Here is a 16,382-nt window from a genome sequence, read left to right on the forward strand (position 1 = left end):
CCAAAAAAGGGATCCCTTTAAACACCAAGAGCAAGGCAGAGGCAGACTGTAGCAAGGGAGAACTATCCTCCCATCCTCAGTTTCTACTGTAAAGGTCCTAAATCCAGTAAGCTGGGTGTCTGGTGGTGACTGGGGGGAAGGGGGGTTGGTAACTCCAGCTTTTTCATCTTAGACAAGTGCTATGTGTAGTGAAGAACTCAGGATTAGGGGCAATTTAAGGGATGTTAGTCTGATTGGCTCAGGGCAGGCTGGAGTATTTGTGCTGTATCCCCTAATCCTAATTCCTACTCAATTACTAACCTCCCTGGGGCAACCGTGCATGAGGGTTAGGCCAGGGCCTCCTGTAGTCTTTCAGAAAAGGAACAGGCTGGTGAACCTGCAGAGGCAGGGCTGAAATCAGTGCAGGGTGGGCCACAGGTGGAGGCACTAGAAGTAGGGCAAATAGCAAAAGTGGACCTAGTGACAGCTTAGGAACAACTAACTGTACTGAAGAACTGGAGGGGCTCCTTAGGCCTTGGCTGGATCCTTGTGGAGTAGCATCAACCCCAGAAACTCTGTAGATGAGGTCAGGTCTGTAATAGGGTTTCTTCTGTGCAGGCTTGGGCCTCTACCCAAGGTTGAGCATCATCCCACCCTTCAAGCTGGTAGTTCAGAGGGTCTACAGCAGTTCTGGAGGAGAAAGCAGAGAACCCAAGACGCCAGAGTCTGACAGGAGACTAGCACACAACCCTCAGGGATCAGGACGGAGGAACCCTAACTCTGTAGCCCAGGCATGCCAGGGGACCTCTTCCCAAAACTTCTCAGATGTAAACTCTTCCAACTCAGCCACCAAGGCCTCCTTCCCTTCAGCTTGGGACTTAAGACTTCTACCAAACGTGTGCACTCACAAGCTTGTCCTGGAGACTCACAACTGCAAACACTTCCCTGTTTGGTGCTTCCCTGGAGGTTGTATGGAAGACCAGAAATTCTGACTTCGGTTTCAAAGTGGGTTTTTCTGTATAAGGAAAAAGATGCTCAAAATCCAAATCACCACTTTATTATGTGGCAGTCACAGTGCCAGCCCCTGCTTTTCCCATGCCACCCTCCACTCATCCAGGGATCCACTGGCCTTTTTCACGTTTGAGTATCAGACATCATGTTTGAGTATCCTGCTCCCTTTTTTCTTGAGTGTAGAGCTGGGCTTATAATAATTTGAGTCTAAAAAACTGATATGTCTCTTAATTGGTGATAGTGAGGAACACTACAGCACTTGAGCTCCCAGAATAGGGGAAAGACGGGGAGGCTGGAGTCCAGAGGCTGCCCCAAGGTCATGTGGGGGTAGGGGATGTAGGGGCAGAGCCCCTGTTCATCTTTCACTCTGCAAACTGGTCCAAGAACTTGAGGTAGACCTGGCGCTGGGCTGCAGCTGCTGGAATGAAATGGCCACCAGAGTGGGTGAGGTTGATGGCTCCAGTGAATCGGCTGGCCAGTTGCATACTTTCCTGAGGGGGGATGACACAGTCAGTGTCTCCGAAAACATGGAGGGAAGGCAGCGACAAGGGGCCCTGCAGGATGGGTTCCTTGAGTCCAAGGCCCCGGGGACAGAAACCAGACACCAGGATGATAAACCTTGGCAAGGGAAAGCGAGGATCTCCCGCTTGGCCAAGGGCGCACACAAGGGCTGCTAGCGCGGCCCCCTGGCTGAAACCAAGGAGCCCATCAAAAGGCCCCAGTTTCTTCAGTGCCTGTGCCACGGTTCCCAAGGCTTCCTCCAGACCTCTGCACACTGTGGGATGGCTCAGGGCGTTGAAAACGTCTGCTTCCTGTTCTGAAAACCACCAGCCTCGAGGCTGCTCCTCCGGAAGGCAGGGCTCTAAAGTGATATAGGGGAAAGCATGGGGTTAGAGCAAGCGGGCATCTAGGGGAAAAGAAATGAAAAAGAGAGGCACGGAGGATTTAGGAGTGACAGTAAGGAAAGAGAGGCGGCTGAGGGGAAGGGAGAAAGTCTGGGGGAAATGAGGTGGAGAACAGGGTGGCACGGAGAAAGGGGGATGACACATCAAGGCGGAAGCCTGTGAGGCTGGGAAGAAATGAAGGGTATGGGCAGAGGGAAGGAATGAGGCGAGGATACAGCATGGGGTTATGCCAAAGGGTGTCGTGGAGACGACGCTAGATAAAAGACTCCGTGCTTTTCTTGGGCAGGGCCGTCTCACCGGGCAGGGCCGTCTCGCCGGAGGCTGGCCCGACGCTCTCGGGGCCAGCGGCATTCGCGACCAGGTGCGGGCCACTGAGGCACACGAGCTCGGCGCGGCCCCGCAGCGCCTTCCTCAGGGCTCCCGTCTTCTCGCGGAAGGCCCGCTCGCTCTGTCGGAAGCCCGCCAGCCCCAACACCCGCAGCGGCCGCCGCGCCGCCATCTTACCGGGCAACGCGCCAGGGGCCGGAAGCAGGCTTTCCCCGAGCGGAAGTCGAATACGCAAGGGGCGGGACCAAATGCTGGCACCACCCCGAAGGCGGGCCATAAAGCGAGCGGGCGTTCCCAGAACAACCCGGAGGGGAAAGGTGTGGCCGGAGGAGGGGTGGATACCTGCGACCAAGGAGGGTCTACGGAATGAGCGGCGCTCCCTTTTCTTCTCTGCAGCTGCAATCGTCGCAGGCCGCTGCTGGAGTAGGGCGCGTGGGCTCCTCCTGCATTTGCATCTGAGGCCCCAGACTTTGGTCAGGGTCTCAATTCTGCGACGTCCTCCACCCTGCTCCCGTGCATTCTCCGCAGCGGCCGCACGGCGGCGGCCTCGGCTCGCGTCGCTAGGGAGGCGGCCAGTGCGAGGCCGCGCCTATGGTCGGTCCTCCTTGCTTGCAGTCCCTGCCTACCTTCCTCAGCGACGGCCGGCCCAGGGCCTGGGGGGGGCGGTTCCGTCCGTGGTTCACTGTCCACGGCCCCAAGGAACTGCCGGCGTAGAAGTCCATGGGGTAGGGTTGCTGCCAGGAAATGTCCCTCAGGGCCACCACTGCCTAGTGGGGGACAACAGGACAATAACATTTGCTGACTTTTTCTGGGCAGGATTTCTTAATTCAGTCTTCACGAGGGCCTGTGAAGGTCCTATTATCCCCATGCCACAGAAAGGAAATGTGAGGCTCAGAGGGGTTAAAGGACTTGTCCAAAGCCACATAGCTAGGAAGTGACTCAGCTGTAACTAAGTGCTGTTCACCCACCCCACTCCAGATCCCTCCCTTGACAGAACCAGTGCAAAGCCCACTCTACCTCAGGGATTTTCACAACTTGATGTTACCTCATAGGGTGTCAGCAGCGGCTTGGGGAAGGCTGTGCCCCAGTCAATGGAAAGGCGTGGACATGCCACCTGCACCCACCTGGAAAGGGAAGTCAGGTCAAACCCAAGGAGGGGGGTGCTCCCCTTCTCCTGGGTAGCAGGATGAAAAACATGACTGTGTCCCCAGCACACCCAATGAATGCTTACTATTCATTCTAAAGTAAAGATTGTCACCTAATGCTGTTTAGAATAACACTACAGCATTGCTTGTTTTCTCCTGTTTCCTCCAGTGACTATGAGCTTTCTGAGGGCAGGGCCTGGGCAGCTCATCTGTGATAATAGCCCCAGAATCAAATTCTGCAGGTGCCAACCACTCCTCAAACCCATCTCGCACGTTATAATTGCAGCTACCTGTGAGCCCCCACGCTAGAGTGGGGTGACCCATAGCCAAGGGTAGCCCCTGCTGAATGAGTGCTCTGTAAACATTAAAATTTCACGGAAGCAATTCTCATTCACTCCAGCCTTCAATGTGTGCTGGGCAGGACTCAGATCTAAGCTTGCTTAGCCAGAGTCATAGCTGGAGAGGTAAGGGGAAGAAACTTACACATCCACCTCAGGAAACAAGCTAAGCTTGCTGGGGAAGATCTCAGAGAGCAGCAGCCTCATGAACGGAAGTCCCAAGGCTTGGAGCCGAGATTCCAGGTGCTGTTGGAAGAGGGAGGCCAAGCTCAGGTCACCATAATCAAGCAGCCAAGTCTAAATTTGTTAGCCTACTGATTTTCCCAGCTGGGTTTCTAGTCAGTCCCCTCCTCTACAGGCCATCCCAAACCCTCTGACCTCCAGAATCTTGGGGCTGCCCTGGCGGCCCAAAGTGCCCAGGATAAGGCCCCAGGATTTAGCTGAGCGGGCTGTGGTTATGGCTTCTTGGCGGTTGGCCTGCATGCGCTGGTGGTCATAGTGCTCTCTGGATAAGACTTTGCTGTATGGGTCATATCTGGAAAAGAAGTTATCAGGGTCACAGTGACAGCCATTCACAGTATATGTTGTACACATAGCTCCCCGACCCAGCCCCTTGGTCTACTGAACCTTCAGGCTCCATGCAGGTAATTAGGAACAGAGGCAAGAGGAGAGATGGTCATTGGCAAGATCAGTCCCATAGCTGGAACAGGCAAAGGTGGGAGAGGGGTTTACGATCTCATTGTAAATACCAGGGGATGGGTGGGTACTGTGGAGCAGCAGCCTGGGTCTGACCCCCAGATTCAGAACCCAACCCAAGTACCTTAGATCCTTAGGGCTGCTGGCTATGAAGTGCCAGAGAATGAGGAAGTTTTGGCCAATCGAGGACCTCAGTGGCAAGGAGTCCCACCCCCTCCCTAGTGGGTCATCCCAGTTCAGCCCATACCGGTAAGCGGGGACACTAGGGTTAGCAATCATGACAGACTCCAGATGGAAGCGGCCATCTCCAAGATATCTGCAATGGGTAGAAAGGGGATGGTAAACGTGGAGTGGAAAGGAAGGCATTGGCTTGGAGGTCCAGACTGAGTTCTTGGCCAGCTGTGCTGGTGTGTGTGTGTGTGTGTGTGTGTGTGTGTGTGTGTGTGAGAGAGAGAGAGAGAGAGAGAGAGAAGGAACTGGCATTTATTTCACCTCCTGTGAGGCCTTGGTTTCCTCACATGCAAAATAAGGAGTTTGAATCAGAGGAGTGTAAGGCCCCTCTAGTTATGTAATGCAGAATCTAAGAACTGCTCCCCACTGCTCAACCTTCTGGAGGAAGGGTAGAGGGGCAGCCAGGACCATGGGAAGGCCAGTCAGGGGTCCAGAGATCCTAACTTGGAGGTGGTAGGACAGGTTCTCCCTCACCTAGCTCAACACAAACCTGGCAAGTAGTGTTCAGGGTATCAATGATGCTGTAAACTCGGTTTCAGGGTAGACATTGGGTCTCTCCACCCAAACTGGCTCTCAGGTCCTGTTACTGAGTTGTAACAACTACCGTATTGGATTTGTGCCTTCTGCGCACCAGGCCTGGGCTAAGCACTTGACATGTAGGACTTCACTCAGTCTTATCAAATAATCCTCCAAGCTACCTATAGTGTCTCTCTCCATTTTACAAGAGATACAATGGATGTTCAGGGATGTTAAGAAACTTGCCCAAAGTCACACAGCTATTAAGCAGTCTATTTGGACTTGATTCTAGGGTTGTTGTTTTTTTTTTAATTTTTTTTTTTCAACGTTTATTTATTTTTGGGACAGAGAGAGACAGAGCATGAACGGGGGAGGAGCAGAGAGAGAGGGAGACACAGAATCGGAAACAGGCTCCAGGCTCTGAGCCATCAGCCCAGAGCCTGACGCGGGGCTCGAACTCACGGACTGCGAGATCGTGACCTGGCTGAAGTCGGACGCTTAACCGACTGCGCCACCCAGGCGCCCCTGATTCTAGGTTTAACCACCAGGATGTATTCAAGCATGCCCTGGGAGATACTGTCCTTAAAAGTAGCTTCCCGGGCCATGGAGAAGCCAGGGACAAAGGACAATCTGCCATGGCAGCTCCTTCTTTCTTGGAGAGCACACTGAATTGTGATGACTGGCCAACACTCAAGAGTGTCCCTCCCTCCAACACACACCTTGAAGCCCCCAAGGGTAGGTGTCTATGAACTCAGAACAAGCACAGGGGGAATGTCCCTGGGGAGTAGGGCTGCAAGGTCAGGGCTGGGGAAGGCCCTGATGTGGGCCTGTCTAGGGGCAGGGGTGTTCTGTGTGGGAGCAGCAAGGCCTGTGGGGCCAGCATCTGCAGCCCCAGAGGTGGGGCTGAGTCAGGGGAGTGCCCCTCCCTGTTTCATTCCATTAGCCAGGAATGGGGCTCCCCTCCCCAGTCCCAGCCGGGGGAGCTGTCGGCTCTGAGGCTGGCTGCATTCACACAACATTAAGCATTTCCATTACCTAAAATAATTAGGCGGCAGGAGACATGCTGCTCCTGCTTGTTAGCTGTCCGGATGCTAAATTAATGGGGCTGCAGCCTGGGCGTGCCCATCTATCTTCTCCAATTATATTCCCACCATTTCTAGCCCACCTTCAGCCCCTGCTGTGAGGCCCCCTGACTCCTGCCCACTCTGGGCCTAGCCTCCTAGATGGACAGAGCACCTGAGAGGGAGACAGGAAACCTGAAACCCTATGTGGTCCCTATTTTACATGGTGACCTTGAGCAAACAGTTAAGGAGCTTTAGACTCCGTTTTCTTTCCTATATGATGAACATCAGGCTCCCTTCTAGGGTACACTTCTTATGTCTCTATAACTGGGCCCCCATTTTTCACTTACACAACAGCCTCCACCTCTTTGGGCAGGTGGGAGGACGTACAGCCCAGAATCTCCCCAGGAGATAGGGGCTTGCACTGTGGGACACTCACACGATACTCAGCTTTCAGCTCCTGGGCAGCTGCCTGTAGAGATAATGACAGAAGGGAAGCAAGTGGGTGAGGGGAGAGAGCCAGAGCCAGATGACCAGCCTGGAGCACCTCACATGGGACCCCAGGAATAGTCTGGAGGATGGTGCTATCTGTCCACTTACCTGCAAAGTTGACACAAACTGAATGGTGCTGACCAAGGCAAGGGAACTGGCTGGGGGGAAGGTGAGGCGGATAGAATCCAGGAGGTGGGTAGTATCTATCCGGATGTCCACAAAGACGTACAGCACCCGGAAGTCTTGGACCGAGGTGTCCATGGGAACTGGGAGGAGGGTAGAGATCAGGAGACTATTTTGGAAAGCCAGAGGGGCAGAGGGCCTGCCAGGGCCAAAGCCTCTGTGCAGCCAGGACCAGTGGCTTCAGCCTAGGGATAAAAGGAGGGGGTGTGAGGGGGGTGGCGGTCACAGGTCCTTCAGAAGCTCCTTCTCTGTCACTCGGCCAGGGGCCCAGCCTGCTCTACCACCAACAGCCTTTCAAACACCCACATCTGGGACAGCAACAGTTTCCAAGGCAACCAAATCCAAAGGAAAGATCCACCTGCAGAGCAGGAAGGCCAAGGCCATCCCAGAAACTGGGAGGGACCTCCTGCCTGCCAGCAAGACAAGAAGGCACTGTGATAGGGGATTAGCATGCAGTTCTGCCCCTCTGCCTCCCTGCCAAGATCCCAGCCCACCGTACCCAGGCAGCTGTGGCCATAGTGCACCAGGAAGTCAGCTCCCAGGGCCCTTGCAGTAAAGTCATCCACACAGCAGGCCCCATACGTCACATCACCCATCACCATCGCTTCGGCCTCTGTGAACCTGTGGGGGGGACGGGGTGGGGTGGGGGGAGTGGAGCCAGGGGGAACAATGAGATGGTGACACAAGGGTGAGGTGGGAGAGAGACCTACCCCTGTGGGGTATCTCAGGGCCCAGCTCCTCTCTCCCTACCCCCCACAATCACTTGGGCTGGCAGCTGCCACTTCTGCCAACAAAGAGTAGGAGGAGCCCAGCTGCCACATCCCCCAGTCCTGGCAGCAGCTCCTGGAACTGTGTAGCTCTATGAGGATGGTCTCTGTAGCACCCAGTTTCTCTGTCCAAGCTCAGATTGCAGGAAGGACCCCCACCCCTCAGCTGGGCATACACGGGGTCAAATACAGACCTCTGATGCCCCGATCATCCCACCCAGAGCAATGAGTGCATATACACATGCAAAGGCACCCACTCCCAGGCCTTGACACTGTGGTGTGCGTGGGCAGGCACGTATGGGTACACACAGCCTCCCTGTCACCCAGACCCCCTGCTACAGGCTGGGATCCCCACCCTTAGTTAGGGCCCTCTGTGCCCAGGATGGGGGGGACCCATGAACAGCTCCCCCACAGCACATGGCACCACCCACATACCTCGTGCGTCAGAAAGAGTGGGCTCTGGCCAACACATTGCCATAAGATCTGCTGCCAGGCCTGAATCACTAGGGGACAGGGGTGGGTGGGGAAGACCCCACACTCCCCAAATTCACCATGGTAATGCAACTGGAGGACCAGTTCTTCCCTGAGAGACCCACCCCTGGGGCGTGGGGCCTGGCTTGGTGACCAGAGTCTCCCCATTCCTCTCCTGGGGGTGTGGTGGGGAAAGCTGAGCTACTGTCAGTCAGCATCCGCCCCTCCTCCCCCTTCCCCAAATCAGTCTGTGCACAGAAGCAGATTATTCAACTCCTTAAAATGCAGCCCAGGCATCTGAGTCAGCCAGAGCACTTAATTTTTTATAGATTAAAATGTATGCAAATTGGCCTGAGCCCCAGAGAGCATCCCCAAGGGGCAAGAGGGTGGGAGCTGGGAAGTGAGTCTGTGGCAGCAGGATGAGAAGCAGGGTGGGGGAGGGCAGCAGCAGGGAAGTGGGAGGTTCCCATCACGAGATGACCTCCCCTTTCTCCATTCCCCCTCCCTGTTCCAGTGCTGGTTCCAGATGGCTGAGCACTTCCCACCCCCGACCCCCAAGGATGTCTCATTGTAATGAAGAAACTTAGAGGGAAGAGGAACTGAATACCATCTCCTAGACATTTCTCCCGCACCAAGCCCCTCTTTGCCCTACTCCCCCAAGTGTGCCAGAGAAAAAAGTTCACTCTGGCTAGACCTGATGCTGACAACTGAGCTCATTCCGGGTCAGCACCAAGGATTCTTAGGTTCCTCTTCAGACCCCACCACCTGCTCTGGACTCAGCTTTGAAGATACTGGAATTGACTCATTCCTCCCCGCTAAATATTTTAGGGAAAGAGAGTTATATGGACAAAACCAAGCAGGACAGGCTGGGATCTCAGCAGGCTGGGAGTTTAGTTTTGGCTTTTTCCCTTTGTGTGTGTATGGTTATGGGAGGGGATAGGGTAAGGTCAAGGTCCAGAAGGAAAAAAACGTCAACAGGCAGAGCTGTAACAGGCATGGGGAAAACCTTGGCTCAGCTTCTTCTCCAGTGCCCCAGGCCTCACCTTTCCAAGATATCCACAATGGTGCAGGCAAAAAGGAGAAGGCCTTCAGGCATTTGCAAGGCCACTGAAAGACAAGAGCAGAGACATGAGAGCCGAGGGCTGGAAAAATGCTGGGATGGGGCTACTACCCCTGACTGAGCCAGGCAACCTCACCACCCCTACCCCATCTCAAAGCTTGAGGGCTCACCCTTCTTGGCCTGAGCCTGTTGAATCCTCCAGATGGTCTTGGGAATCTCAAAGTTATAGTTGGAAGGCAAGACTTGAATGGCTGCCTGCAGGTGGGGGTTGTTCAGGATCTCAGGGGGGATCTGATTGGCCAAGCGTCCCCGAGGGGCTCGACCTAGGACAACGCAAGGCCTGAGTTGGCTCCTGGCCTAAAACAGAGCCAGACCCAGCTAAGCTGTTAACACCACCCAAGTTTCAAGCCCAGATCCCAGATGCCAAGGGGCTTGGCCCAGCCTTCTTCCCCACTGAATTCATTCTGAAGCTGGAAAGAGAATCCATTAAGCAAGGAAGACAGCTGCATAATTAGTTTCCAGGTTGAGAGATTACTGGAAATCAGAGACTTAAGCCCATGAATGGGGCATAGTTCATACCTTACCTCTGGAGAACAGAAATGATACCAGGAGACTGTACTGAGGACAAACAGAAAAAAGTCCACACAACTCTGAGGGAAAGCCTAGCCACCCTAGCACCCTGGGAAAATGTCTCTCTTCCCCCAGTCCCTGAGAACACCTTGAAGTTCTGAGGTCCTAAATATGAGATGTATAAGCCAACTGTTACAAGTACTACAAGTACTATTTTAAAAGACTGCCCTCTTTTATTTTTTTAAGTTTATCTATTTATTTTGAGAGAGAGCTCACAAGCCAGCAGAATCCCAAGGCGCCCCAAAAGACTGCTCTCTTTACTCATGTCCCACTGACTAGGTCTATACGGATGAATTCCTACACTCTTCCCTCTCCTCATTTAAAAGAGAAATAAATGGGGCCCCTGGGGGGCTCAATCAGTTGAGTATCCGATTCTTGATTTTGGTTCAGGTCATAATCCCAGGATTGTGGGATCGAGCCCCACATCTGGCTCAGCGATGAGCATGGGGCCTGCTTAGGATTCTCTCTCTCCCTCTGCCCCTCTTTGCACTCTCTAAAGAAAATGAAATAAAGTTAATCATAATAATTAAATTAGATTAAATTTTTTAAAAAAGGGAAACAAGGGGCGCCTGGGTGGCTCAGTCGGTTAAGCGTCCGACTTAGGCTCAGGTCACCATCTCACGGTCCGTGAGTTCAAGCCCCGCGTCGGGCTCTGTGCTGACAGCTCAGAGCCTGGAGCCTGTTTCGGATTCTGTGTCTCCCTCTCTCTCTGCCCCTCCCCCGTTCATGCTCTGTCTCTCTCTGTCCCAAAAATAAATAAACGTTAAAAAAAAAAATTAAAAAAATAAAAAATAAAAAAATAAAAAAGGGAAACAAACAACAAACATTTAACTGACTTAACAAGTTCCCTAGTCCCATAGTTCCACCCCAGGAAAGATGGAAAGAACACACTCTAATTAGGACTGGGGGCAAACAGGTAAAGACAGAGAAGTGATTTCGCCCTTTAGGGGCTGGTAGTCTAGTGGGAGCAAATGCAGGTATGCAAATTACAACCCTTTGATTAAAGAAAACAGTGTAGCCCATAGCAAAACTGCAGCCCTTAATTTGCATCCTACTCTCCACAGTTCAGTTTAGCTCAACCCCTATTATATCTTTAGGAACCAGATAGTTTGGGAATGTGACAAGGAAGGCAAGAAATGTATTGAATGAATATTTACTGAACCTGTAGTTTGTGCCAGAACTTCTGCTAGGGCCCTTGACTACTATGGGAGTGTTGCTCCTAGACATGACCCTTCACCCTCTGCCTGTGGATGGATGGTGCTAGTGATGATGGTGCAGTGGAGAATTAGCATGGCAGGCTGGGATCCTGAGACCAGAGGTGAATGTTACCCCTGCCATCGTTTTTGTTCAGTTGTTTCGAAGGCCTTCGAACAACCAGCTCAGAACCCTGGGCCCCTCACAAAAGCTCCTCTGACAGGGCCAAGTCCCTTGTGGTCTTGGGGGTGTGGGAGCTGCTGGCCTTAGTAGCTCAATTAGTCCCCAGGACCAGTAGGCTCCGCCTCCTTTATCACGTGCCTGCAATCTTCTGTTTACATCAGCATTCTCCAGTAGACAGAGGTCCTGGAGGGCAGGACTGTTGTCTAGTCCCTCCATCCAGTAGAGGCCTGGCATTCAGTGGGCCCTCAGTAAGTGCCTGGTGAATGAAACCCGCTTCTTTCCTGAAAGCATTGCCTGAGGGCCCACTTGTAGAATGGCCGCTGTAACGCTCCAGTTCTTTTCCTCCCGGTCGGGTCCGCCTTATCCGTGAGTCCTCCTGAGCCTGTCTGCCCGCCAAGGCAGGAGGGCAGCGTTTCCGGCGTGAGGACTACAGGCTCCTAGGAAGGGCTGCTCCCGATCGAGCCCGAAGACTGCAAAAAGGAAGACCGGTCCCTCTGGGCTCCAGCGAAAGCCGCGGTACCCAGTGACCGCGGGGCCCTCGGGGTCCGGTGGAGAAAGGCCGCCGCTGTTAGAGGGGGCTGGTTCTGTCCCTAACTTGAGGGCCCTAACCTGCGATGTGAGGTCTTGCGGCCGCAGAATGGTAGTACTTACCGCTGCCAGGGCCGCTTCGGCCACCGGGCTCTGCAGCCACCGCCTCCACCAGCGCCGCCATCACTGGCCTGCCCACGTGGAGATCAAAAAGGCAGCGCTAGAAGAACGCGGAGAGCTCAGACATTGCGATCAACCGCCGATCGCTAGCGAGGGGCGGGAATTTGCTGGGCGGGGACCAGGAAGGAGATGATAGGGGCGGGGCTATCGCAAGTCCCTCTTAGCCCGGAAGGACGGGGCTCTCCCGAGCCCCCAGAACACAGCAGTTGCGCTCTCCTGGCTGCCCAGGCTTCTCCGCTCAGCTCCCGGCCCGCCCGACCTGGCATTCCCAGGCCAGTACTCCTCTATTTGCCGACTCCTTGCCCGAATTCTACAGTCTGTCTTGTGAATGGGGACACCCTCGCCCCCCCCCCCAAGTCTCCCTTCTGCTCCTCTCCCAGTATCCCCTCCTGGTAAGCAGTGGAGGCCATGTAGGTAGGCCACATTCTCTAACTCAGAGGACCCCACTGCCCAAACAAGACAGAACTCAGCTGCACTCAGCCCAGCTCCAAGTTGAGTCCTGGTGCTGATTTCAGGAGCACCAGAGGGCTCTTACCTTTAGAACCAAGTGTGGAAGGTTCCCATATGAAAAACTACCAATTTGTGAAGACCCCAAATCTGAGGGTGCTTTCCTGGGGCAGGGAGACGGTCCAAGGGTTTGAACAGCCTAAACCGTTTGGATTCTGGCCAACATTGCTCTGCCTAGGCTGCCCCACAAGCCTAGATAGTCTTTCTCTGGCTTGGGCCTGGGCTCCTGTGATCCCAAAGAGAAGGCAGAGTGGCCAGTGAGGCAGCCTTGACGTTTGGAAGAGCAGAGTACCTGCAGGACTGGCCCTCAACAAGGTCTGCCCTAGAGAGCAAAGGTCCCCCAGGGCTGTTTGCCCATCCAGCCCTCTGGCACCATCTTCCTCTTTTGGTGGTGGTGATGTGAGCACTGCTGGCCCTTTAAGGTAGCTCTGTGGCCTCGGGCTCCCCTGGAGGCCCTCCTTGCTTGGAAACTCCTAATTAAAGTGCATGGAGAAGTGAAAAACAAGCAGCCAGGGACAGGCCCTGCCTGGGAGGCTGCCCAGAGAAGAGGGATATATGGGCTGGCTGAGAGTGAGCAGCCAAGAGGAGGGCCAGAAAGGGTCAATGCTCTGCCCCTCAGGCCACTGACTGATGCTCTTAGGACAGTTACAACTTTGGACTGAACTGTGGCCAACATCGGTCTCAGGAACACCCCTCTTGCCTTGATAAGAGTCCAGCCCGGAATGTCCCTGGTTCTTTGGACCCCCAGGGTGCAAAATCTCAATTCCAGGGATCCCCTGAGTCCAGCCCTTCCCCCTTCAGGACACGAAGGCCCAGCCAACGGGCAGCTTTAGTTCTGGCTGCAGCTGTGAGTTTGGCAAGGGGGCGGGTGGGGATTGACTCTAGCAGAGTAGTGGCTTCTCCCTAGCAAGCACACCGCCCCTTAGGGTCTTTCCCTAGGCAGAGGTGGGGCCTGTTGATGATGGAAGGCCTCCATCCTCATAACATTGCCCTACAGCCTCTGTGCTGAATGAGCTGTTCTTGCACCCCTTAGGAAACCAGGTGATGTCTAGAAGAACTAACATGTCCCCCAAGATACTGCAGTGAAGGACATTGAGGGCTGCCATTCAACTTGGGCTGAGAACACCTCCATCTGTTTGTGGGGGGTCTCCCTGCCTGAGTTACTCAGCAGTCTGAGTAATTACTGCCTGACAAGAAGGCAGGCACGGTGCACCCCCACGTTACACCACAACACCCGCCTACAGTCACCCCCACCCCCTGGCTGGACTCCAAAGCAGCATCCAGCCCTCCTGAGGCCTGAAATAACTCTGCTTCTCACACTCACGCCCAGCCCCAGCCAACTTTGCCTAAGATGCTAGAGTTTGTGGGGCAAGGGGGTTATGGGGAGGCAGCTCATGGAGTTGGAAGGAGGATTAGCATACCCTGATTCAGGCCTACACTTTGGCACTGATCTGCTCTGTGACATTGAGCAAGTTGTTCAGACTCCCTGAGCCTCAGTTAACTCATGGAGAGCCTCTGCATTGCCCAGTGCCTTAAGTTCAGTTTTAATGTTTGCCTGGCAGGGCTCAGGCAGGGTGTGAGGTCAGTCCAGCCCTGCAGCTGGTCAAAGCTAAGAGAATGCCTCACCTTCAGTTCATCCCAAGATGGACCAATCTTTTTTTATTTTTTTTAAGTTTATTTTGAGAGAGAGAGAGAGAGAGAGAAAGAGAGCACATGTGAGCAGAGGAGGGGCCAAAAGAGAGGGAGAGAGACTCCGAAGCAGGTTCCACACTGTCAGTGTGGAGCCCAACATGGGGCTCGAACTCATGAACTGTGAGATCATGACCTGAGCTGAAGCCAAGAGTCAGACACTTAACCGACTGAGCCACCCAGGCACCCCCATGATGGACCAATCTTCTTAATCTTCAGAACAAAGTTACTTTTTCCACTACCAAGCATTTGCACATTCTCTTCTGCCTGGAATGTCCTTTTTCCTTCTCCGCCCTCAAGACCCAACCTAAATGGCATCTCTTTAGTGAAGATTTCCTTGATGGTACTTCACCCCCTTATAAAGCTAGCAGAGCCCCCTCCCACACTTGATGTCTCCTCGTCATATTCTAAGATGGCTTGTGGGTCTTTCTTCCTAAACTATGCCATAAGCTTCTGGAAGTCCATATCTATGTAGTTAGCTCAAATACAGAGTCTGGGTGCCATTGAATGCATGTGTGAATGAATGATACTGGCCTTCTTTTGAACCTTCCTATCATACCAAGTTTTTCTCCATGGAATCACAACTCATTCTCACTTCAGTTAGCTCTCTTAGACATCACCTGCTCAAAGCAGCACTCCCTGACCCCCTCATATCAACTCTGTACTATATCCTGCTTTTCTTCCAAGCACTGCCTGATCTCGACTTTTTTCATTTGCTCCCTATTAACTATAAACTCCACAGAGGCAGAGACCTTGTCTTTTCCATTGGCTGAATCCCTAGGAATAGTAGTGTCCCACAGGATAGACCCTCAATAAATGTGTATTGAATGAGTGACTTAGCCCACTTTTTCCTTTCCTAGGACCCCTCTTATCCCAGGCCAGTAGGGGGTGCCGCCTCCACCCAGGATCTCTCCAGGCCTGAACCTTCTCAGCTCAACTCAACTGGCCCCCCGCGGGGCCAGCTTTCTAGGCGGTGCCTCCACCATCTTTCAGGAAGCCCCGGGCGGGGTCTGTGTAGACTGAAGGAGACCAGGGAACCCCCTAGGCGGGGATAGCCTTCTTGAGCCCCACTTTGGTTCTTCTCTTTCTCTAGGATTTACAACTGGGCCTCACTGAATGCTTGCTGAATGGACTAGACCAGCCTGGGCGTTCGCCACACCTCCCCCCGCTAAAAAAATAGTATCGGGGGACGGTGGATGTGAAGCGGCTGGGTCCGCGGGAGCTGTCCTGGGCGAGGAGCAGCCGTCGAGCCTCCGAGAAGCAAGCGGAGCCGGCTAGAGAGGATATGGGCAGGGGTGCTGACTTGTGACTGGGGTCTCATGGCGGTAGTCTTCCTGCCCCAGCTGGTGGGCAGAGCGCACGCTTCCAGCCGCCTGTCTCGGTGACCTCCAGCCGGGAAGGGCGAGCGGGCGGGGGTTGGGCTGCGGGTGCGAGCTCCGGGAAGCCCGAGGGGCCCGGGAGGGGCTTTCGAGTGACCCGACGGCCGGCCCGGGGCTGGGGCAGGTACTTGGACCAACGCGGGCCAAGGATCGTCCCCGGGGGCGGGCGCAGCGAAAACACCTTGGGAGGCGGCGCCGTGCGGCTGAGCGCCGCTGCCCTGGGAATAGGACGGCGCTCGGCACCGCGAGCTGAGAGCACTTTCATAAATTTTGTATGGGAGGCGCTCCGTGAGCGGGGGCGGGGAGCGGAGCGAGAGGGAGGGAGCTAGCGAGCGAGCGAGGGAAGGAGGGAGGGAGGAGGAAAGGTGGGGGAAGCCGGGGGGTTGGGGGGAGGAAGGGAGGCGCCCCGCTCCGCCGATCACCGGGTCCTGCAAACGCGCGCCGGGCGCTTTCCCCGGAGCTCGGCGGTGCGTGCGAGCGCCCTTTTGCAGCAGCCGCGGCGGCGGCGGCCCGAGGGGGCGGAAAGGAGGGGGCCGCAGCCCGGCGGCCGGGCGGCCGGGGGGCGGCGTCCCCTCTCAAAACCGCCTGCAAAGAGCTCGGGGCTGCAGAGGCAGGCCGCCGGCTTCTCGGAGCAAGCCGCTTGTCCCGGGGCTGAACGAGCGCGCCGGGCTGCCAGGCAGCGCCGCGGTTGCTAGTGGGCGCCGGTGCCCTCGGCGCGGGGCTCGGGCTCACCATGCCCCTGAGGGGCCTGGCTGCCGGGCACAAGCGGATCCCCGGCTTGCCCCCGCCTGGACGCGCTCGGATTAGCTGCAGCCGGCGCCCAAGGATTTGAATCCGGACTCCGGGAGGGAGCGCGCCTAGGCCGACCTCGGAGTGGCGGCCCCACGGCCAACATGCTTCGCAAAGGTGA

General features: G+C 55.0%; 3 protein-coding genes across 4 annotated transcripts in view; 1 reads left to right on the plus strand and 2 right to left on the minus strand.

Annotated features, from left to right (window-relative positions):
• Positions 1-1,020: 1,020 nt before the first annotated feature.
• Positions 1,021-2,555, minus strand: OVCA2 (OVCA2 serine hydrolase domain containing). The gene is made up of 2 exons (XM_045490435.1): positions 2,193-2,555; positions 1,021-1,852 (listed from the first exon to the last, which is right to left on the minus strand). Exons 1-2 carry the CDS (start codon positions 2,497-2,499, stop codon positions 1,353-1,355), a joined length of 807 nt encoding a protein of 268 aa, XP_045346391.1. The 5' UTR covers positions 2,500-2,555; the 3' UTR covers positions 1,021-1,352.
• Positions 1,748-12,450, minus strand: DPH1 (diphthamide biosynthesis 1). 2 transcript variants are annotated; one of them, XM_045490433.1, is made up of 14 exons: positions 12,433-12,450; positions 11,841-11,937; positions 9,353-9,505; positions 9,166-9,229; positions 7,384-7,505; positions 6,810-6,967; positions 6,560-6,681; positions 4,649-4,717; positions 4,084-4,240; positions 3,851-3,951; positions 3,268-3,346; positions 2,849-2,989; positions 2,565-2,677; positions 1,748-1,852 (listed from the first exon to the last, which is right to left on the minus strand). In XM_045490433.1, the coding sequence occupies exons 2-13, from the start codon at positions 11,899-11,901 to the stop codon at positions 2,582-2,584; spliced, it is 1,323 nt and encodes a 440-aa protein (XP_045346389.1). In that variant the 5' UTR covers positions 11,902-11,937; positions 12,433-12,450; the 3' UTR covers positions 1,748-1,852; positions 2,565-2,581. The 2 variants fall into 2 exon arrangements, with proteins under 2 accessions (XP_045346389.1, XP_045346390.1); XM_045490434.1 differs by lacking the exon at positions 12,433-12,450 and adding an exon at positions 11,496-11,659 and having other exon boundaries at positions 11,841-11,928.
• Positions 12,451-15,833: 3,383 nt separating this feature from the next.
• Positions 15,834-16,382, plus strand: part of RTN4RL1 (reticulon 4 receptor like 1) — a 74,720-nt gene continuing 74,171 nt past the window's right edge. The window contains exon 1 of the mRNA XM_045490436.1: positions 15,834-16,378. Within this exon, the coding sequence (XP_045346392.1) occupies positions 16,366-16,378 (13 nt within the window). The 5' untranslated portion in view covers positions 15,834-16,365. The remainder of the gene's footprint in view (positions 16,379-16,382) is intronic.

The sequence above is a fragment of the Leopardus geoffroyi genome, chromosome E1, assembly GCF_018350155.1.
Source record: "Leopardus geoffroyi isolate Oge1 chromosome E1, O.geoffroyi_Oge1_pat1.0, whole genome shotgun sequence".
NCBI classification, from domain to species: domain Eukaryota; kingdom Metazoa; phylum Chordata; class Mammalia; order Carnivora; family Felidae; genus Leopardus; species Leopardus geoffroyi.

Bases quoted from the DNA above. Each gene is read 5' to 3' on its own strand.
- DPH1 (XM_045490433.1), bottom strand. From the start codon at position 11,901: ATGGCGGCGCTGGTGGAGGCGGTGGCTGCAGAGCCCGGTGGCCGAAGC. The intron at 6,968-7,383 runs GTACGGTGGGCT...CCCTCCTCCCAG, and splicing joins CTATGGCCACAGCTGCCTGG to TTCCCATGGACACCTCGGTC. The intron at 4,241-4,648 runs GTATGGGCTGAA...CTTCTTTTCCAG, and splicing joins CCTAGTGTCCCCGCTTACCG to ATATGACCCATACAGCAAAG.
- OVCA2 (XM_045490435.1), bottom strand. From the start codon at position 2,499: ATGGCCCGCCTTCGGGGTGGTGCCAGCATTTGGTCCCGCCCCTTGCGT. The intron at 1,853-2,192 runs GTGAGACGGCCC...ATATCACTTTAG, and splicing joins CGGCGAGACGGCCCTGCCCG to AGCCCTGCCTTCCGGAGGAG.